This window comes from Egretta garzetta, unplaced genomic scaffold (assembly GCF_000687185.1).
Source record: "Egretta garzetta isolate BGI_Z169 unplaced genomic scaffold, ASM68718v1 scaffold85, whole genome shotgun sequence".
Taxonomy (NCBI): domain Eukaryota; kingdom Metazoa; phylum Chordata; class Aves; order Pelecaniformes; family Ardeidae; genus Egretta; species Egretta garzetta.
Window position 1 is genome coordinate 1,133,594 of NW_009259718.1, and position 23,516 is coordinate 1,157,109.

At 43.8% G+C, this 23,516-nt stretch overlaps 1 protein-coding gene across 2 annotated transcripts in view; it reads right to left on the reverse strand.

The window, feature by feature from the left end:
* Positions 1-311: 311 nt before the first annotated feature.
* Positions 312-23,516, reverse strand: part of GSK3B (glycogen synthase kinase 3 beta) — a 94,861-nt gene continuing 71,656 nt past the window's right edge. Inside the window, exons 9-11 of one of the 2 annotated variants that reach the window (XM_035894542.1) lie at positions 14,243-14,429; positions 7,753-7,851; positions 312-779 (exon numbers count right to left, since the gene is read on the reverse strand). In XM_035894542.1, coding sequence (XP_035750435.1) covers positions 712-779; positions 7,753-7,851; positions 14,243-14,429 — 354 coding nt within the window. In that variant the 3' untranslated portion in view covers positions 312-711. Of the gene's footprint in view, positions 780-974; positions 1,245-7,752; positions 7,852-14,242; positions 14,430-23,516 lie in introns of those variants that run through there. The other variant, XM_035894540.1, reaches the window with a different exon arrangement.

Sequence of the window (23,516 nt, forward strand, 5' to 3'; positions counted from 1 at the left end):
CCCCCCCGCCCCGCCCCACCCCACGGCAACCTGTTTTCCCTACCACATCGCCCGCTCCCCATACCGAGCCGGGGCAGTTCTTCAGACAACCTGGGATATGGATTCACTGACGAGAAACGCTGAGTTCTGTTGAATGACCCCTGCTAAGCTCCCGACCAAATTCAAGCTGTGCACTATATCAAAGTCTTGAAACTTCACTTAAAAAGAAAATAATAAAAAAAAGAGGTTAAAAAAAAAACAAACAACTTCAGCAGAGAATGAGGTTTGGGTTTTTTTTTTTTTTTTTTTTTTTTTTTTTTTTTTTTTTTTTTCTTTTTTCTGTTGTGGGAGGGGGCATGAGGCAAGAGTCCTGGTTCTGAAGTACACAACAGCAAACTTCCAACATGAAGAGATTGTCGAGGGGAGAGACATTGGTGTGTTGTATTGCTCCGCTTTCCCTCCTCCCCCCACCTAGTCCCCTGCCCCGGACACCCTGCAGAGTGAGAATACAATGAAACTGGTTTGTATTTATAGATATTTTACAAGGTTAAATAAGAACAACAATAATAATAATAAAAAATTGAACACTAAAATGAACAGGTTGGTTGGTTGGTTTGTTTTTTTTTTTTTTTTTCCCTCTTTTTAATTTTCTTTCCAAATGTGACCAGTGTTGCTGAGCAAGACCCAAATTACTGGTGATTTCTCCTGTGCAGCTGGCTGCTTGGTACCGGTTCAGGTGGAGTTGGAGGCTGATGCTGTAGCTACACTATTGGTCTGAACTCGTTCTCCTGCGTTAACATCTGCAAATGACAGGTGAGAGGAAGGGAAGAGAGAGAAAAACAGCCAGTATTACCTCCAAAATACAGACACATTTGGAACAACAGCTACGCCATTTTCCGCAGAGGGAAGCCCGCAACTCCCACCGAGGCACTGTTTGGTTAGGATGCTCTCCTGACTCCAGGGGGTGCAGGTGGAACAGTTCGGTCTGGGGAGAGGGTGGGAAGTCAGTCTTTAAGCAGGACGAAGGCAACCTCCAGGGCTGAGGGCTGCAGGCCGGCACCCCAACACCCAGCTGGGCTCTGGCAGATTCTGCAGGACGTGGCGGAAAGCCGCCCCCCGTTATGTTCCAGTAACTCCAGCAGCAAGACAAGGCACGCTGGCATCGCCGAAGCTAACGCACGGAGTGTCTGTGGCCACTACAAGGTTTTGGGTTGGTGCCGGGGTTTCATGTTGCTGGGCCTTCTGGTAACAAAGGCGCCTGTTAACTGTGCGAATGAGCACAGGCAACGAACATGGGGAGCCTCCTCCCCTGGCAGAAGCAGCTCGTGCAATCCATGCACTTGTTGCCTCAGAAAACGCCTTTCAAGCCTACTGCTTTATTTTGTGTTGCTCAACCAAAGTTGGATCTGCCACCCTCTGAACTTCTGAAGCAGATTAACATCAAGGCCTGAAGCCAGTAACGAGGTTTACGCAAGCGTACGACATCGTTAGGGGATTGGGTCTCTGCTGTAAATGGTCCCTAACACCTTCTCTTCTCTGGGAGGGACAGTGCTCCGCAGAGAGACAAGTCACAGGATCATGGCCATGTGTCAAAGTGCATTCCAAGAAAACACAGGGCTTGTAAAGAAATACCAAAAGGAAATCCAGCGTAACTGTGTTTTCATAGGCCACATGCATTGGGTATTTTCTCCAAAAAAAATTGTTCTTAGTATCAGAAGAGTTGGTGGGGAAAAAAACCCAACACACCGACTTCCTCTGGAACCATCCTATACTGTACCTAATTAGCACAGTCACGAAAAGGGCAGTGGATGAATGGTTAAACACATAAAACACCCAACCCCATAATATCTTTTTCCCATCCTGTATTTAAGTGCGGTTTTCTACAAGAGACTGCTGTGCATTTCTCCCACTTAAGTAAGGTTAACTGCAAAGCTATCAATAATGCAACAGGGAAGAAAAAAACCCAACAACAAAACCCCACACAACTGATTATCTCAGTACAAAAGAGGGCAGACTGGCCAAACACTGCATTCGAAAGACATGGGGAAAAGGACTTAAAAAAAAAAAAAGACAGAATAGACCTACTGAGCTCAGACTGCAGGACAGTATGACCAGCACAAATAATACACACGACAAGATACAACTGTCACCTGTTAACGAAACCCCTCTCCTCCTCTCCTGCCACATCAACCTGGCCATAGTCGGAAGCGCAGCCATAAGCCAAGGCAATGAAATGAATGGGAGTCTAGAGCTGGGCAGCAGCACTTGCTGAGTGACAAATTAAGTAATGTACACAGACAACAGCAACAAAAATAGGAAATCAAACAAACAGCAGCATCCAGGAACACAGAGGACAAGTGGGAAGGGAGGATGATGCCTATTTGAAAAGGAAAGGCTGCAAGGAGGAATGTGTGGGAAGAAAGGGAAATCCTCCTGCGGGCAGAGGATGCCAGACAACTGCTGTGTCTGGGATTTTCCCATTCCCTTTCCTCTCACCCCAAATTAATTGCAACCCCTCCCTCAAGAAGGAATGACCACCGTGATGATAAAAAAAAAACCCTCATGCAGTTAACAGCCCCAAGGCAGCATGAGGACAGTACCAACGTTATTTGGAAAGCTAGCCTTGCACATGGGAGACACGGAGAATTACCCCGAAGGAGCAATTCCCAAATCCCACACGCATGCAGACCAACGATGACCACGGAAATCAAAAGCGACCCAGACAGGTAATAGCTTTAAAACTCTCACTGTGCCTGTTCTAGGTTAGTTTTCAGGTATGGATAAACTCCAGGTAATGCAACATCTGCCACGCCTGATGCAAGCAGTCCAGCTGGAGCCTGTGCTGCTGGCAGAGGATTTCTCTGTGTGTGTACAAAAAGTGATTGTATTTCACTTGCTGAAATGAAACGTGCCTTTTGATCTCTATTCCTGAAGACAGCAGAGGCTGAAATCGTTATCACTGCATTGCTACTGAGCAGAGATAAAGAGAAAGGAGGAGGGGATGGAGCTACTTCATGTAACATCTGTAACATATGCTCCTTTTCTATCATCGCTCTAATGGGGGAGTTCGTGAGAAATACACGTGCCACATGTTGAAAAGGAAAGAAACCAGGTGACGCAGCCCGAGACCATTTACACAGGGCTTTTCAAACTGTATCTAGAAGTCCACCCAGGCTGGGACAGAGCACAGAGCCTGCTCAAGGCTGTACTGGCTCCAAACCTGCAAGAAAATGCTGTATTTTGATGTTCCAGCTTGCTCTTTGACTCTGTATTGACAGGACATTTGGGGAACAAAGAGGGGTTTGGTTCCAGCAACTTTTTGCCCAAGCGCCAGAAAAAGAGCACAACTGGAGTATGAGAGTCTCTGGACATTCACTTACTTGTCCTTGGGCTGAAGAGGAGAAAGTCTAGGCCTTCAGCAACGTCGCTAAAACATCTGCTTTGCAAAGCAGCGGCCCGTGCCACCGTGGAAGCCCTGCTGGGGAGCAAAGCTAGGAGCTAACATGCACCCTTCTGGTACGGGATGGATGACTACAGAGCCTGAGGTCGGGGCAGCCTCTCCGCCCTAAACTACCCACCTGACACCTCCGCCTGCATGGGCAAAGAAACCACGTTAGGGCTTAAGGGTCAGCCACTTCCCAAACTTCTTCCAAACAGAGAGCAAAAGTATCTCTCATCGATGTAGAGCACCTCCTCCCATTCAGCTTTTCCCCTCTGAGGAAGGTCTCAGCTTTCTTGAAGGGTACGTGACGCTCCTTAGAAACCTCCCGGAAAGGAGAGATGGGGCTACAGTCCAGAGAAAGACAGAGACACCAACTCGGTCCGAGAAAGCCCATTAGCACTAATGGCAGCATTAGGTGGTTGGATTTGTAATGCTGACAGTCTGGGCTGCTCATCTGCAAAGATACAGAAACAGAACTACCACCAGCCCGGGGAGTCCTCAGAGGACAGCTGAGGAGCCAAGCGGAAGGAGGAGAAAAGCCCGGTTTTCCTATTGTGCCTGCCTACGGATGTAGAAATCCAGGGCTCAGAGCAAAACTGGCAAGCTTAAAGCGTGCAAGTTTTGCTCCTCTAACTGTCATGGACTCATCCCCGTGTGGAGCTTGCAGAAGGCCATGCAAATTGCTTGCCCCTCTTCTCCCGGTTAAGGAATTACAGTTTTCCAGAACTCCTCCAATGGGAATCCCGTAAATGCACTGAGTTCTTATTTTATGGAGCACTGTGGTCTTTTTCAACGGCCACGCATTGGCAGGTAACACCAGCTCTAATCTGCTTTGTTGCTGAAAGTTCAGGCACACCATCGCTTTTGGGATTACACAGGATCAACGCAGCAGGATGCCCAAGACGATGACCCCATCATCCCTGCTGGCACAACTCCCCTGCAGATCATCTTAACACTGACTAATGGGGAGGTAACTACTGCTGCTGGCTGATCCAGGGAGAAAAAACAAGTAGCCACACAAGCAGATATGCTCTCGGCTTGGTCTGCATGCTCCCCTCTCAGATGCTGTGGGCTGCACGGCTGTGAAAGCACCCTCTTCCTCCTCCTCCTCCAGCTAGGTCAAGTCAGCATCCACACAAATAGAGCTGCACTGGCATTTTTAATCAATGGCCAGCATAATTCAGTGAATGCTAGCACACCACTTCAAGCAGGGGCCAATAACTCCCATCCTCCTTTTCCTCCACTTTGCTTTAGACATGCCACTATCGTCACAGAGAATTTCTCAAACGTTTGGGTGAATTTACTAATGCCGGTGCAGCAAGGCTTCATACGCCCACTGCAAAGCCAGGTTCCATCAGTACCGTGAGTCCAGCTTCATGCCTCAAGACAAGAGGAAATTTACAATGAAAACATTTTTTTAACTCTCAAAAGTTACCTACAATAATTCCCCTGTGTTTAAGATCATGGTCCCAGGATTACTGTTGCATGGGGCTGTTGAAGTCACCATTGTGAATCTATCAGTTAACAGAAGTTACTCATTTTGGATAAATTGTAAAAATGCGGATGTGTGTCATATTGGTTAGCACAAGGGCAAGTATTCCTGGCCTGATGAAACCTATTAATGGGGTTATGTCGAAAAGCCAATCTTTCCATCTCTTCACGCCACACCACTGCTAAGTCTCCTGGCAAACACTACTTCGCTAGACTTTGGACAAGCAGATCTCATTTTTCTAGTTATTTTTTAACTATGACCCTGCCTCGGTGCATGATAGAAAGCAGCGGCTTTACACCTTATCAAAAAGCTGAGATTCTGACGTGGCTGCATCCCAATGTGACAGCTATGAAAATGGAGTAGGCCAGGTTGGACGGGGCTCTGAGCAACCTGATCTAGTTAGCGGTGTCCCTGCTCCTGCAGGGGGGTTGGACTAGATGACCTCTAGGGGTCCTTTCCAACCCAAAACATTCTATGATTCTATGAACAACAGCCCAGCCAGATTATGCACGGTGATGAAGCAGTACGCCGCACTGCCACGTATGGGCACCTTTGCCTCAAGCTGACAGAGGAGGCAGCTACGCTGGACATGAACAGCAGACACCTGAACCTCAGCATCAGCTCCGCTTGCTAGAGGGAGACAAGAGTTACATGCTAATAGTGTGGGTTACAGTTATGTGTAACTTGCTTTGCCCTTTGAATTGCCTTGAGAGCTACGTTTTGTAGCATCACCACCACTCAAAAAAGTAGTTTCTCGACTTGTACTGCTTGGTCACATGAGCAAGTGTTTTGCAGAAAAGCCTCCTGCCTGTCGGGATGCCCTGGGTTAGGTGGGAGAATTGCTCTCGGGCTGTTTTAGCAGGTACTGAAGAACAGAAATTTACTTGTCTGGCATGTGCCGGGGGAAAAAAAGTGGCCCCTTCTGTGGAAATCTCTTGCCAAGTGTAGCGTCAGCAAGCGAAGCACAACAGATTAACGTCACCTCATACCGGGCCCAATCTTACACATCACAACTCTGATGAAATTCCCACTGCCTGTTGTGAGAACCCCATGTGAGTAAGAAACTACCAAGCAGCTGTGCTGCAGAAACCCAAAGCTGCGTGTTGCCCAACACTGAACTTAATTTCACAATTTCTTTCCAAGCTGCAAGGATATTTTTTTGGGTTTTGAACTACAAATAAGAGGTCCTATGCCGACTCATGTGCAGTGCTTGCAAACAGGAGGTTAAAAAATGTTGACACCAGTCAGGTGGGGTTGGTTTCGGCTTTTCTTTTAGTATACTTCACTTTTAGGACTCAGGCTAATGCATTCTCCCTCCACATGAACTCTTGGAAAATGCTGGGTGAAAACAGACTTTTTAACCCCCTTAATTCCTCAAGACTCGTATCCTGGCAAAAAGAACTCCTTAAAAAGGCATGAAAGGGACTTTAAGTGAAACGGTATTTTTTCAGAAGGCCTTAAAATAGTTTTCCATGTTTGTATTTTGTAGTTTTTCAATCACTTTTACTACTTATCTGCTTTTTTCCTCACTTGTTGAGCAACAGATGCACATAAAAGGGAAACAGAGAACACGAGTATTTGCAAAATACTGCCAAGTTTATGAAACAAACATACTAAATTTGAAAATAGCAATTTTGCTTTCCCCTAAATCCAGAGCATATAAATTGTACTGCTACTAAATTTTCAGAGAGAAGCCTCAACTTTAAAGCCCAGGCACATCTGTCTGTCCTGGAGTATGAAAATGCTTTCTGTACAGCACCAGCTGGACCAAGTGCATCCGATAGCAGGTAACTGTCCGGCACACCAACCTGCAAATGCTTTCCTGCACATTTCAAGAGTACCTTTGTAATTAGCGCTTCTCCTGATCAGCTGTCTTACACTGAATAAGCACCCTGCACCTCAAAAGGGGGTCACGGTCTTTGTCAAATGGGACTGAGGTGCCTGCAGGATGCGTATGGAAGCACACCCATTTTGCAGCCTGCCTTCGGCCGCCCAAGCCCCGAGACAGGCGGCTGCTGTGCTGACTCAGGGCTGACTCAGAGGAAGAGTGCCGCGTACATGAATCACCTCTGCCACATCCTGCAGCACCTAGGATTTTCTCTGGGAGTCTCCCAACTGGTATTATCCAGCTTTTAAGCTTTCACTGGAAACAGAAAACAATATGGAGTGGCTACAGGCCAACAGTGAGCTTTTAAGAGGTTTCTGACAGAAACTTGAGAGAGTGAGAGAGGCAAAAAAGAAAATCACTCAGTGCTGGCCAAAACCCAAAGGCATCTGCCATGTGCCTGAAGATGACACAAGCAAACTCAGTAAGAAGCAACTGCAACTACTTGGATGAGGCAGTGAGCACACCGACTGAACTCCCTAACCTGACTTTTAAGTGCTGTTGCCTTTGGGGAAAAATCCTCTCCATCCACACTCCAGAGAGGCCACACATACTGACTAGCCATTTCTTCTTTTCCCAGGCATCAAACACTCATGCTCCAAGTCAGTATTAATTTTGGACTGTCTGAGAGCTCAGAAATTAGGTGTAAACCAACCCTGCTAAAAACAGGACTGCTAAAAACCAGGGCAGGTAATGGTACTTTTTAATAGTGGAAGTCTGAGCAAGAGGGACCAACAAATGAAACAGTCTAACGTGGAGTCTAAGTGCCCTGGGTTAGGATTTGGGGTGGTGACCACAGCTAGCACCCAAGTGACCACCTGCCAAGAGCAAGTTTCATGTGATGCTGGAACGAACCCTTCCTCCCCATTCACCCTGAGGGCGAGGTGCAGAGGGAAGGTGCCTGGGCAGAGGGAGCGAGGGTGGGGAGGGAGGCAGGCAGGCGCACGTTCTCACCTGAGGCCGCTGTAGCATTTGTAGGGGTTGAAGCAGCTGCTTGGTTCCGGGCATGAGCAGGGATGAGGATCGAAGCCAGAGATGGGTTACTTGACAGTTCTGGAGGGGAGGTGGAACAGACAGAGTTAGCTCATCGTCCACAAAGAGCCCTGCATGCAGGCTCAGCTCCTTGGGTTTACCCCCCGTAACAGCAACCTTGGGTGAAACACATGCCCTGACAGCCAAAGGTCGCGTTACGTTTTCTTCTTTGCCGACCAGCGAGAGGAAACCACAGCCATATCCGGCAAGGCAGTCTCCGGAGCAAAACTGTCAAAACTACAAGTAGTGGTGCAAAGGAATTATTTCCAAGAGAAAGGCAGGGGCTTGGAGGTTAGCAAAGAACCAGCCCAGCCTGTTCCTTATCAACAGCCTGATAAGGCAGTTTCCTTCTGAGCACTGGAAGGACTCCCTTCACAAACCCACTTGCAATCAGTCTCAAGGAGAAGGCTGATAACAGTGGTGTTGCTTTGGGCACTGTTTCAGCAAGCAAGAAGCTGCCACAGTTAGACCAAGAGCTTCGGGGATTCAGTTCTTTGGCTCACTCAAGCATCACTTTGTCAAGGACCCAGGAACCCAAGACCAATCTCTCACAGCAGTCTCTGTGAGCAAGGCCAGGAAAAGGTAACATCTCCTTTAAAAGCACAAGAAAAGGCAAAGGGAATTGGTCTGTTGGGTAAATTAAATGGACAACAAAATGATGCAACTATTCTTTCTGAAGACATAACCAAGGGCGGGGGGGCGGGGGGCGGGAAGTCATGTCTTTTAGGTTCCCAATCTAATACAGCTTCAATGTGTACCAGAATGAGAAATAGGCATCTTACAGCCACAACTGTGGGAGGACTAAGGGCAACACATTGCCAACAAATGACAATCTTCTGGCACCCTTCCAAGAGAAGCTAGTGCCTCACAGAAGGTGGGACTGAGCTGAGACAAGACAGGTCCTGTTTGTTTCAGAAATAGGAATGAATGACTGTCTCTTGAGAAAGCAACATCCAGTGAAAAGGATGTGAACAGTCACCTCACGGAAGGAGACTGTGGACTTTTGGAGCTCCAGGAGGTCATCTGGAGGAGAAATGAGAATAGACAGCTTTTTACCTAAGACCTCCAGATAGCAAGGGCTGTACAGAAACCAGTCCAAATCATACCGTGGGTTCAGTAAGGTGGTTTTGTACACAGTCTTAAATTATTCGGGCTCATTTTTAAGAGCCATTGCTTTTCTTTAACACGAGCTTTAAACTTAGGGCCTAAAGGGATCGACCAGCAGTCTACTTGGTGATTTTTTGGTTTTGTCCATTAAGTTACATCAAGTTTCTTTACTGCTGGGAGGGCAAGATGCAGAAACCTGCTTACAAGCCTCTTATTACTACACATTTTGAGACTGTGATACAGCATGTATGAACACAAGCTCCAGTCTAGAACCAAACAGAAGCTGCTATGTTATCTGCAACCCATCCCACCTATCCTGTAATACTGCATTCTGGTCTAAGCAGAACTAGCTAGTCCTTCTACAAAGCCTCAATCCTCACAGTATTTGAACAAATACTAATCTTCAAATTCATATGGGAATAATTCAGAATTCATATATTCATAATATATAAATTCAGAATTTGCAAGTCTCCATTTTAAATAGAAAAATAAACTGAAGAAACGTGAATCCTCAAGTGTTGAAGCTGAACACCAGTAATAAACCTACACTTTTTTGGGTATTAGTTTCTCCGTGCTAGAAGATGTTGCTCCTTTAGCATTTTTTCCAAACCTATTTCTCAAATCTGTTATTACTGGGAATCTGACGTTTACCTCGCTCTTTTAAAAGTTTCTGTCATCCCCATATTGTTTTCTGCTCATCACTGGCAGCAATACGGGGCTGTGACCCAAACAAAAGCAGAACTAAAACATCAAGGAAACCAAATGACATTTGCCACCTTCCAGTGCTAAATGGTGCCTTGAGGATGCATCTCTAGACTGCCTGCACCACTGTAGCCAAAGAACCAGCTGATCTGACAGAACAGCAAGTGCCTTGCAATGACACTTTGGCCCCATGCTCATTCCTCCCATACATTCATCTAACACCCTCAGAACACCTCCTTTTGCAGCACCCATTATGGCAAGTATACTGGTTTTTTGTTGTTTTTAAGGCAAGTGCAACTATTTCTCTGAAGCTACCTTGAAGAACTTGCACAGAGAGCGGAAAACTGATTTTGTTCCCTTCTTCTCAAACCCCAAGTTATCTTTCTTGGTATGAAGTTTCTTAAATTCAGTGTGGTCTCAATGTCTTGATGGTTCACTTAGAGGAACAGGTCAATTCAGACAAGAAATAACCAAAGTAAATTGAACTCTTTTGGCTGAAGTTTAATAGCAGCTTTGCTTGAGAACTTGTGCAAATTTTTGTTCTGCCATATTTTTGCAGCTATGCCGTCTGTAAGGATGAGACATGTCGATACTGAAAAAAAGCTTGACCTGTGGCATCTGCAGTCTATACAGTATGGAGAACCTCCATTCTTGGTGATTTCCAATACAGTATTTGGACAAGCTGTTGAACGTAGCCTGCTTATCTAAATCAAACTTGCAATTCAAGGTTGGGTTAATTACAACCAATACTGCTGCAAGAAGGTATCAAGAATCAAGGCAATCCAGACAAAATTTTCAGTACCATGATGTGAATAGAGCTGTTATCCCAATTCATTTATGAGAGCCAACTCCCATTCATGTCAGCTGGGAGAACACCTCCGGCAAATCATGCCATTTGCAGACAGTTTAAATCTCCAATTAGGAACAGGAATGGAAACGTCCAGTTTTACTAGAACACCAGATCATCTTCGTTCCTCAAAACCAAGAAAATACTTGGCTTGGGAAATAGCGCAGTGCTTTTTTTCAGTATCCTTATATTTGATATATCAACACTCCCAGAATCCCCTGGAAAAATTAGTTTCATGTTGGCTTTGTCACAATAACAAACCTTCCATGTAATTCAAGTTATTCCAGCAGTTTCTCCTCAACCTAGAAGAGTGCTGGAAGCAGCACAAGTTTTATCATTTTCCTTTCTTCCCCCCTCCATGTGCCCTGAGTAGAAATACTCTTGTCTGAAAAAACCTAGATGGCACTCAAATGGTCACACTAAGGAATTCTGGTCACACTGAAACAGTTTGGTTAGAAATGAAAGGATAATATATATAACCGTATATATCTTTTTTTTTAAAGGTTATGAGCCAGACTCATTTAAAAAAAAAAAAAAAAAAATCAAACCCACAACACAAAACCCAGACACTTCAGCCAAAAAGTCATTTGTCATCGAGAAGCATGATAACCATTCCTAAGTGCTGAAGGAATTTTACAGTCTTTAGTGGCCAACGTGGAGTGACAGTAACATTTGTGACCCAGCACAATCACTGACATGTTACAAGAAGTTCAGGAACTGGTCGTCATTTCACAGACTGTTTGAAAATTCAGCTTCTAAGAGAAAAATTGCTTTCTGTGCTTTCTGCCTTGCAGGTCTAACAGCCACCAAACTGCAGCTCTGTGGCTAGTGGAGATACCTCCTAGGCCAAAATAATGTTTTCAAATGCCAATTAGCGTATAACATTTGTTTAAATGTTAAGAGAAACTTACAGGCAAGGCATTATTCTTAATAACCATTCCTAATAACCTATTCTTAACAACAACCAGATAAAGCGCTCTGACAGATCTCACCTCCGCAATAAAGTGCCTTCATGCCCCACAACCACTGCTGGCAGCCAAAGACCATGATCTTTATCTCCCATATGCTATCACCACTTTTTTCTAGACTGTATCTGAGCAGCATCAGTGCCCAAGATCAGCAGATTTTATATGATGCTTAGGTTCTTTCTGAAAATTGATCCAATACATTAATGGTCAGATTTATGTTGTTATTTCTAACAGTTCAAGCTTTCTGCAGCTACCTCCTACTTCATGGGTTTCAGGCAACTGCATATAGCCAGATAAAACACTTCTAAAACTTAACATTGTCTGTTGAAAACCAATGGTGTTCAAAACAAAAGTATGTCTTTCATTACTTTTTAAATTACCACAGATGACTTAGCATGAGTCATCATCTGATTTCCAATGACCCGATCTATTTCCCAGTTGGAATTTCTGCTCTGGACTAGCCAATTTGACAGGACCTTGCACAGTCTGGCTAAAGAGCAAGGACTGCACAGTGGTCACAGGAGGAGCAAAAGCTTCTTGTGTATCTTGCGGTCGTCATCAGAACTGCTGCTACATGAGACTCACTGCTGCACATTTTTTCATTATGAAGGTCTTAAAATCACTGCACTACACAACGTATTTATGTATTTTAAAAAAACTCTGGTTATTTTTTTGAGTTTGGCTGGTCACCTGCAACAGAGCTTATTTGGAAATGCGTTAGTGACCAGTCTCTGTCCTGCCTTCCCTTTTTAGACGGTAAAACTGGCACCTGCCAGTGACAGAAACCTGCTTTTTTGTACCTTAAGGAATGGATTTCTCTTGCCATTCCCATGAGTCACTGTGTAAGGGGAGAGCACATCAGCTCCTTAGGATGGCAAAAGAGGAGCTTTAAATTTGCCTGAGCGTTAGTGTAGCTTACCCAGCAGTTCCCACACTGTCTGGGGGGAAACCAGGGACTCGTTCCCAATACATACAATTATTTTTCCCCTAAGGATTTTTAAAAAGACTCATTACAGAGCTTTCCAACCCTTTTTAAAATCCTTGTTTTCACATAGTAGATAGGCCCATTCTTATAATCAAGAAACAATTAATAAGAAATACTTTCAAAAAGAACTGAAATTCTGTATTCTGAAAAGCTGTATTAAGATACTGGGATCAAAACTATCTTAGCTACTGAAGACAGCCTTAGAGCGGGAAGAAAAGGCAATTCATGAGTGCTGTAACAAGGAAGGACCTGTAACATAACCACTAAATGCATAACAGATGCAGAAATCAGCACAGAGGACAGTGGCCTGGAAGCACAAGCTATTTCTTGAACACTTTAAGGTGTTTATGCTTTGGAAATGTTTTAGTTTATTCAATATATTTTTTACCTTCTGCAAGGCAGCCACTCAAACCAAGTTAAAAGTTTATTTCTGGGCAGCTTCAAATACTATTTTGGACAGATACAAAGCCTTTTGCCCCTGTCCCCCTGCCCTCCCCCACCCCCTTTTTTTTTTTTTTTTTTTTGGTCCCCCTTTTTTTTTTTTAAAATTGCATCTTTAGTGAAAAAGCAAAAGAAAATATTTATGATGGAAATTAGTAGCTTGATAAAACAAAAAATTTCTCTTAAAAATCATCAATTTTTACCTATTGATCATAAATCTAAGAACTCTTGGGAGAGTACACCCCTGGGATACCTCCAGTAAAATTCCCTGTATCTTGGGTTTTTTCCATAATAAATAGGTACAAGTTTTGGTAGAGTTTAACTACTTTTGCAGGGTAACCCTTTGAACTAAAGATCTTATTGGGATATTTTTTATTATAAATGAGAAATTGCTTTATTTCCTTCACTAAGGGCTCCACATGTTGAAGGAGAGGGCTCTGTTTCACGTTTTGGCAGATGGGCATTGCATACACTAAAGAGTTTGAAAAATTACATTAATGCTAAGTGAACCAAAAGGTGTTTTAGGCTTTCAACAGAAAATGCACACAGATCTATTCTTGCTCAAAGGGGTGAGAATTGGCAGCTAATCACTTTAAAAGTGCTGCAAAATTAATTACTAGCATATTTGCATGCCATACTTCTCATATTCTGTGTCTTGGCAGGCAAAACTGTTCTAGGGGGATATCAGTTTTACATTTCTGACTTCTGTGGAAAAAAAAATACATGAATGGTTTTAAAATTTGATACCAGTCTGGCTTCAAATAAAAAAGTTAGTTGTCCGTCATTTTTACACTTTCTAAATGACTGAGTCAATGTAATGCCAGATGAACTGTATGGCACAAAATCTGGACGCTAAAGCCTTTGTATCTATCTCGCATCTAGAACCAAAATGGGCAGCAACACTACAAACCTCCCTGCCAAACCTAATATACATTACTCTCTGCTGTGGTATTTCAGGTATGAAGGAGCAGGATCATCTCCAAAACAATAATCTAATCTCCATGGTCCACTGACTGCGATATTTCACACAAACCCATCAGCTAGGTTGCAGACATTGAACTGCAAACGTAAGCTTTCTTGCTACAATCCAATAGCAACAACCCTTGGACCCCTGCACTAAATCACTAAATTTGAATTGAAGGCACCCGGCATCTGAAAATCCCGTAACCTGTTTCTTCAAGTCCCTTTCCTCTCTTTTTGAAGTGGACAGCTGGTCATACAACCGCTTAGTAATCTTAGTCCTGCTCAGAGATTTTTTTTTTGTTTTTTTTTTACTTTTGAGGGAGTCACATCTGCATTACAGCGAACATTTATCCCAGTGCTTCTTCCTAAAGAAGGGATCCTTCAACGCTCACAGGCTACCTTGAGTGGTGAAATTGAAGAGTGCAGGTTTCTCTCGCCCATTTGGTAACTTGACATTTGGGTCCCGTAGTTCATCGAAGAAAGAGTGCGCACAGGCCTCCAGGGGAGTCAGGCGGGCAGTGGGGGTGTACTCCAACAGACGGCTACATAGCGCAATTGCTTCTGGTGGAGTGCGGGGCCGGAAGACCTAAAAAAAAAAAAAAACAAGCAAGGAGAAACACGTTGTCTGGCTATGTTTCTGTTCTTTGCTGACCAGAAGCAAGTCAGAGCAATTAAACCTCTCGTTGCCCAACGAGCTGGAACAAACTTGTTGTTTGTGCTAATCAAAGTCCTCCAGTACGGATGGGAAAATCCAGTTCCTGGGGTTGAGAAAGGGTTAATTGCAATGTCTTGTGCTAGAGTGAAGGTGCAATGCCAGCAAGAGACTTCATGAGAGCGCACTCAGAAAAACAACTTTAAGAATGAAGGGGAAACTCATTCAGAAAACCATGACAAACACACACAGGTGCTACCAGCCATGCATATGGGGTGGAGTGAAGGTGGGGAGGAGGGTTCAAATGAGCAGGATTCACTGAATGTAAAAACTGAATAAGGCCCCGCTACGGTTTAGGGTTGGGTTTTTTTTTTGGCTAGTGAATGAAGTATATTACTAACGTGGACTTTTGCAGGCAGGCCGGTCAGATTGTTGCTATGGAGGCTGCTGTTCAACTTTGGAGAACAACAAGGAAAGCACGGGTGGGGTGCAGGAAATGTCTAGCTCTAATTTGCAAGTTACTCCTTCCGTGACCTTATTCTGGCAAGTCATTCCCATAAATTTATTGGGATAATTCCTGCACATTTGGTATTTGTAAGGGCAGCTGAAAGTTACGTCAAGAGAACCAACTATTTTCCTCTAACAGATTTTTACCTGGAGTGATTACAAAAAGGAGTTCTTCACTGCAGCTTTGTTTTAAACCTCTAAGAACGGTTCTACCCACTCCCATCCTCCTTCCTCATTACGTCAAAAGCAAAATATGAGTTAATCATGTACATGACCTTGATAGCCTCCTCAAGCACTTGTCTCACTATGTCGCAGGCGATACGCAGGCTGGGGAAAAGGGAGTGGGGTGGGTGCGAGTGTTAAGTTCTGATGCCAGCATTTTTGGTAAAAATTGAGCTAATCCAAAATGCTTTTGCACCAGTGCAGGTGAACACAAGCCGCACAGCACCAAGGAGGAGGAGGGAAAAAAAAACCCAAACAAAACAAACAAAAAAAATCAGTGCATGACATGCTAGTTAATCAGAGATGAGGGACTTGCACAGGCACTCCTTAAGGAGGTTTTAAACCAAAGACATGTGCTCTCGTGAATTAGAATCAAACACAAATGCTAAGTTCTCTGGGGACTGAAATTTTATCCCCTTGCTGCCCAGGATGGCTCATGAGCACCTGGGTTTGCTGCAGTGTGCGCTGTGCTAACTAACTTGTGTGGCAGGGAACCCCGACTTGGGGAGTCAAAGAGCCAGGTACTGAAAGAATAGAATTTATTTCTACTACTGGGCTATTGCAAAACAAACCAAAAAAGTTTTCACAGGAGGCCTATAATGACAAAAGGAAAGGCTTTAGTTTAACACTGCCAGCAGAGAATTCTGCTGGCCACTGTGCCGTGAATACACGGTTATGTGGAGGGGCAGCAGAAGCTGTTCAGTGCCAAGACTGGTTGCCTGCAGAGCTCGGAACGCTGACCACAGTGCAAAGCAGATGCAAGTATCACTCCCAAGTCACAGCCTGACCAGAACAAAGTCTAAGACTGCCTCCGATTAAAAAAAGAAGAAAAAAAAAAAAAGTTGTTTTTTCTTTAACTCCATGGTAAGTAGCACAAATGAACACATCTTGAGGTAAATCCACAGAAGTGAAGTCACTTGGTATTTAACATGAGGTAAAACTACTGAGGTCTCCCTCATCCACCTTCTCACTGATGTTTTAACAGGCTTGATTTAGCACAGCTTGAAACTGAAGTACTTCACTCTTTGCTGTGGTTTGCCTTCAGGACAGCTCACATATCAGCTACTAGGCAGATTTTTAAAAAGAAAAAAAAAATCTTTTTTTTTTTCTTAAGGCAAAGACAACAAGCCCTTATCTTAAGCAAATTAGTAGGCAGACAGTCGCAAATCTGCCATCTGTGAAAAGAGTACTCGTGTTTGTCCACTCTTCAACTCCTCATTTTCAGGTCAGTGAAACCCTAACATCTGTTTCCTAAACCCTGTTGAGAACTGCTCGGCCTGCCTTTGGATCAGAAATTAAGTCACTTAGGGCAGGCACTTCCCAAAGTCTGCCCTAACTGCTTCAAACCAGGGAGGGAAAAAAGTAAGAAATAAATTAGAAGGCCTCCCATGGCCTCCTCCTGCAGCAAGTGGCGACTAACACATGAACTGAGTTAAAGGTCTGCGCCCGTCCCATCTCGATCACCTTGTGTTACAACATTGGCCTGGCTGCTGCCTCAAGGATGCGGTCTGAACTCAAATATTCCACTTCTAGCATTTCTCTCCTCCTTTTCAAGGCTAGGCCTAGTAATTTGAAAAAATGTTTAAGTACATACCCGTACTCCTGAGGTGAAATGTCCTGTTCCTGACGAGTCCTAAAGATGATAATGCAGTGAAATAATCCAAACAGGGGGAGTCAATCCAAAAGAGAATAGTCCAGCAAGGAAAAATATAGCCAATATTATAAGAAATCCATGGTGTGGGGGACATAGAAAATGTTTATACAATTAGAAACTTTAAACATCAGTCTCCATAGCAGCAAGTCCAACTTCACCACAGTGTATGCCAAAAAATCGATTGTGCAATGGTGAGGCATAGTATAGAAACATTTCTATATTAAATTTATGTTCCAATGCCAGTGCATTTACTAAAAAAAATAAAAAAATTGAAATCAAAACTCTAACTCGAACTAAAAGGGTAATTGAAATTCCCATCATAAAGAATTTTCAGTCCTTGGTCCTGGATATAAACGTCCACAGACAATGGGGCCAGATTAGTTTGTCCCCAAAGGTGCATCCCACTTGCAAATCTGTCCCAGAGACACAATGTAAACTTTTGGGTTGTTTTGTTTTGTTTTTTTCCAAAAAAACCAAACCCCTAGCAATTTGCAATTTGTGCTGAAGAGAAAGTAAAAATCCGAGATCTGTACTTTGAATTTGGATGCTTTTAATTTGTGTGAGCTACAAGTGCCTCAGGCCGCCGCGGATTATTCTCCATTTTGGATTGACTTCCCCTGCCACTGGATTTTGTTTGCTGGCGTTATCTCTTTAGGATTCTTCAGGAACTGGACGTACCACCTCAGGAATGCGGGTATGGACTGAATTTCTCTCTATTGCGGGTTTATTCCCCCTCATACCCGTCGCACCCGTTACTTAAGAATTTTTTTTCCCCTCAATTTGTCCCCTCCCGCCTCCCTTTTGAATAACGCCCTAAGAAATAAAAGCAAAACCCTCTGCGGTCTTTTAGCTCTTCCCATTCAACACAGTTCCACCGGGAAAGCTGCCCAATTCGCCCACCGAGAACTACACGAACGGCTGCCGCCCCGGCCATGGGGACAACCCCGCGACGCTTCCATGCCATGGGGCGCCGATGCCGAGGCAATGCTGGGCCGGCGCTCCGTGGTGGGAAGGGGTGGGAGGGTGGACAGACGGCGGGACCCATGAGCTGTGAAGCCCCTCGCGCGTATGACTCAGCGGGAGATTAAGGTCTCTGGTAGTTCTCAGTGAGAGAATCGATTTAGTAAATAATCCGCGGATTATTTTTAGTCTGCGGACTAAAATTTAGTGCACGGACTAAAATCCGGCCCATCGGAGCAAAGTCTGTCTCGGTCTAAAATACATCTGGGTGAAAGCAAAAGAAAAAAAAAAATTAAAAAAAAAGAAAGAAAAAAAGGAGAAAGGAAAAAAAAAGGAAAAAAGCTAAGTGCACAAAGTAAAGTGTTTGGGCGGACTAACATTTAGTATGCAGACTAAATATGGCCGGGCAAAAGGCACAGCAAGTCCACAAACGAAAACCAAAAATAAAACACTGACAGGAACTTTTAAAGCAATCAAATACTACCCCACCGGCGCAGCAATTCATTTTTCTAAAATGAAACAAGACCTTGTGTAAGGCTATTTGTCCACAGGAGGGACCGAAGGCTCAAGTTTTCATTTTAAAAAATGAACCTGTTTTGGAGATAAACAAATGCAAAAAAAAGGCTTTACATACAATATTCTTCAAGGAAAATTTGCACTTGCATAACTCAAAACCTCTTGTTTCTGCAAAGCAAATGAATTTCAGGCTGAGACCCACGTCGCTGTTCTTTTGGTTGGTTGGGTGTTTTTGGTGGGGTTTTTTTGTTGTTTGATTTTTTTTTTTTTGATGAGTTACAAAAATCTCTGAATGGTATGTCAAATGGAAATGTTGGCTCATCCAAAACCACAGCTTTTGGTGCCTTTGGATTTCCCCCACCCACCCCTTCAGATCCCCAAAAATCTATACCTCACCAAAAAGCTGAGGGACCAGTGCAAGTTCTTTCTTTGTTCAGGCATGCTGGTGATGCTCAAATGCTGACAGACTGTAACAGCTAGACAAGCAAGGCCAGACGCACTCCTCTCTCCTTTCTAAGCTACGCTGCTATCAATGTGAATTTTTTAATGTTACTCCCCCTTCATTTTTCTGGAACTACCAGCATCTTCAACATTTAAAAAAATGATTGACAGGCTTAAATGCCCCTGGTGCAGTATGTGGCTCTCATCCCCAACCAACTTCAATTTAGATGAAGTCTTTGTGCACGAGCAGAGCAGTCACATTTTATCTTACTAATTTGAAATAGTTTCTACCAGTGTAGTGGAGTTCATGCCCCTTCCGATTTTTTTTTTTTTTTGCACACACAGAAAAACGAAAGAAAAAGGATGGAAAGCACAGGATTCTCCTATTTCACTTCACTTGCATCAGCATTCAGCTCTCAAATAAAACCACATGGGGTAAGAGCGAAGCATTGTTTTAACAGAATGGTTGCTCTGACTTTCAGTTCATTGACATTCTTTGAACAGACTTTCCATGCACAACACAGAGCTCCGTCGTCTTGGTCTAATTAAGCCCCAAAGCCAAAGCTTCACAATGTTACACCAAGGTGTTCTTCTAGCCAGTGTGTATTAAAAGACATGACTTCATGCCATCAACCACTGTGCGTTTTGCATGCAGATTGTGAATACCGCTCGCATGCTGTGCTCCCCAAGAGAGCAGAGGCTTATGGAAATGACATCTGTTGCTAACGCATCAAGTTTGTGACACCACGGTTAAAAAAAATTCCCTCACCAGCTTCAGAGACTCATAAGCTTTGCCAAGAACCACCCACACCACCGATTCAGGCCGACAGCCTGTGCACATCTCCTTTTGGGTTGTAAGCGCATTTTTGACAGCACATGAACATTAGGTAAGAGAGAAAGCTCCTCCCTTCAACCAAAAGCTTGCACCGTTTACAAACAATCAAAGTCGTCAGATGCAGGACATGACCCTCAAATCAACTTTTTAAAAATGCCATCGCACAATACGATTACCACGACTTTACAACATGAAGCGATATTTCGGTCAAGCAAGTTTAACGTAATGAGCCTTACGATAAACACGAGACATTCATAAACACAAAAGGAGAGGGAAGAGACAACACACGCGAGAGAGCAATGCTTGCACTGAGCTCCACCTGACACAAGGAAACCCAAAGCTGCGGCTGAAGCTCTGCCCTTGGGACCAGTCTTGTTCCATGGGCCTAAGAATTTCAGAACGGGATTTCTGAAATACATCATTTGGCTCTTTTGAAGTGCATAGAACTCATGCGATACAAATGAAGGCTAAGAAGTCCATCACAGAGGCACTAGTGTTGGAAGTTATTTTAAAATATATATAGAAGCCCCCCAACTCCTTTCTCTGTTTAAATCCCCCTACCTTTTTTCTAAAAAGCAGCTCAGAAATAGCAAATGCCTTATTAGTCAAAAATCCCTGTTAGGTGGCACTTCCACAGACAGGGGGAAATGGAATAAAATCAGAAGGGTTAAGTGGCTTACAAATGAGCCAACGCAGAACTGGGAACGGGACCAGGAACCTGTCTCCAAAGCTACTTCTTGTTGAGACCACACACTTGTTACTGGGCTCCTTCCATTGAGGACCCGGCTGGGACAGAACGAGCTAGCGTTTATTACCCAGTGCATGTGCTCCGCTTCTATCAAGCTCTAAAGGAAAGCAACAAAGCTAAGCAGAACAAAACAGCTCCCCTTCTTCTCAGAGAGAACCCCCAAAAAGCTACCTCTGGAAGCGCTCTCAGCCTCAACGGGACAGCCGCTATGAACAGCCTAGACAGATGTGTTGCAATGGGACGGGTAAACAGATGGCACATTGCAGAAGACATGTTAAACTTAGCATTTGATTTTCGTAGTTGCACTGATGCAAATCATGTCTTAATGTTACATTAGTGCTTGCTCATTTATTGTTAAGCAGTACTTTCTTTACTGCATACAAATTGGGCAGAGGCAGGGTAATTTACCACCCGACAGACCTGGCTTCTTTTCTCATGCTTTAGATGCAGATAAGAGATTTACACTGTCAAAAATCATTGCTCCTACAAAAGGAGCTGGGAAACATGAACTTGCCATAAAAACTTGGTTTTTTTCTTTTTGGTCAGTCTCCAGCAGAGCTGTTTTCACTCTTTGCTTGGAAAGTCATTACACACCAAGCGAAAACCAGAACTGTACTCTTCAGAAAGAGGTCAGGGCACGGTTTCACAACAGGCACAAATCACCTCCAGTACACGCCGGAAAAGTCAGTTCTGCCCTTCTCCTGGCCATGCAGAGCTGCCCTGTTCCCTCGTCCCGGCACTTGCAGTCAGGGCTGAATGGTCAGACACGTAAGAAAGGTGACCCAAATCCTGAACGTTCTTGTTATTCAAGAGATTTTTGCTACTACACAAACAATAATGCAGAAGGGGGGGCATCAGGAATATGCAGGTGGGAGGTGGAGAACTGACCCCACTCCATGATGCACTCAAGCCAATTATGAAACTACACCAAAGAAACATCTCATCTCCACTGTACCTTTGTAGCTCTACAAAAGATCAGACCCCAATCTCAGAAAGAAGAGTTTGCATTTTCAGCTTTAATTCAAATGCACATCCACTTACAACATTTCTGACAAAAAAAAAAAATAAAATTCACTTTCTTTTGTCATCAGTTATAATTAGAAGTGACAAAACGAGCTGTCTATTTATCCATTTTACTGTTTGGTATTCTTCCTTGAATCCACAGTATGAGCAGTCACTTTGGAAGCATTACAAGCAAAACAATCTGCTTAAAAACCAGACAAGAACCAGGAGAGCAGGAGTAGGACAGGATGAAGACATGAAGCTGATTCTGGAGGGTGAAAAAATATGCTCATGAGAGAGACCAGACTTTATGTCCTAGACCCAGAGTGTGGGGAAGATGACAGGACTGCCTGCTACAAGCACAGAAAAATTCAACATTCAAAATGAAGTGATTGGTATGGTAAAACATATCAAAAGAATACATGCACACACAGAGGATACTCAGACTAAAATATTTGCCAATTATTTTGCAATATTAGCAGAAATTATTTCACAATACAGGCAGAAATGCGGATCCTAAAGTCAATATCCGAAGCTACTCTACAACGCAACCAACTGTGGTTCTGCACAACTTCAGCTACAGCCAGGAATGGCCAATTTCTTTGGAGAAGTGCCAGAAGGGATGAGCTAGAGCCTGAAGTTTCATCTTGGACACTGTTTTCCGCTGCTATAATAATTTGGCTTGAAGACACAGACAGAAGAGCACTCTGAACATCATAAATAAAAAAAAAAAAGGAAGTGCTTACGAAGTTGGGAGAGACCCTGCCCTATTCTGCTGCAACTTTACTGGGATCGTAAAGTGCTGCAGAGAGAAGACCTCATCCACAGGAGTGCACTGCAGAAGGGCAGAGATTCTCAACACCAACCTAGACATGACAGCTTTTCTCTCTCTCAAATGACTCCTGTCTTTTTCCATCTCAACACTGACTAGGAAATTATGATTCAGACACCATCTAGCTGTAGGACTTGGGGATGGTGAATGAAGCCATTCTTTTGAGTACACTCAAACTTATCTCACCAACTGTGTATTTAAAGAGTGCTTGCACATGTGAAAAATCTTGCAAGTATCTTCAGAAAGGAGAAACAAAGGCCACTGAACTATAGCACACTGAAGAGATGCACTGTCCATTTTAACGAGCTGCCTGCAGTGGAAACTGCTTCCACGTGTATACAATGGAGACAAGGCAGAGGTTATGATTTGACTAAAGAAAACCCCTTTGCTGATATAACCTGTTGTGGTCTGCCATCATGAACCATGGGCACGATTGCAGCTCAGTACGTCAGTCATTATAGTATCATTACTGGCAAACGTGAAAGTATCTTTGGGTGGGGAAAAAAAATCCAGAAGAGTATGCATTCTCCATGCAAAGAGGCCTAAGCTACATAATTATATTACATTTACTGCAATTTTACTCCTTTACTAGCTGGATGCAAGGGAAAAGGCGGGCCATCACAGATGGACATTTTTCATATTTCTGGAAATAATCACAGCACTGTCTTTCTTTTTCATAACCCAAAGGACTGGAGATCTGAAGGTAGCATCTGAGTAACACTAGGCTAAAGGCCAGCTGTAATGGAGCCATGGTAAACAACGCCTATCTAACACAAGCTTACGAAGCATGCGTTTAGACCTTTCGTCAGCCACCCCACTGTCCCTGCCCACCTCTAAAAGGGCCGAAAGCTTCAGAGAAAGTTGATCGCCAAAGCTGAACTGCAACAGCCCCGCGATGTACAATCTTGCACTTGGTCTCAGATTTTCTTTTTGGCTTTCCAGTTACACAGTTATAAAGTATAGATGAAGCTTAGTCAGAAGAAGAGAAATAAAGATTATTAGCAGAGATCACACTGCACTTCCAAGAAGAAAGAAGGCTCGAGGAGTTGAGGTGGCTGAAAGACACAGAAGGAAAGTTCTGATCTAGTAAGAACAACAGCAGCAAAGCTTCCAGAAAGGGTAGCAACATTTATTCGACGAGCTGATACAGATGGAAAAAATGGACAGGTTTTCTGACCCAAGATAAACCTGAAGACAAGACTGTGTGTCTAAAAGCCTACCCATTTTTTTCCAACTGTATCTGTCAGTGAAAAGGTATTCCCAACCTTGCTTCTCATATAACGTAATGCTACTTACTCGCAGAC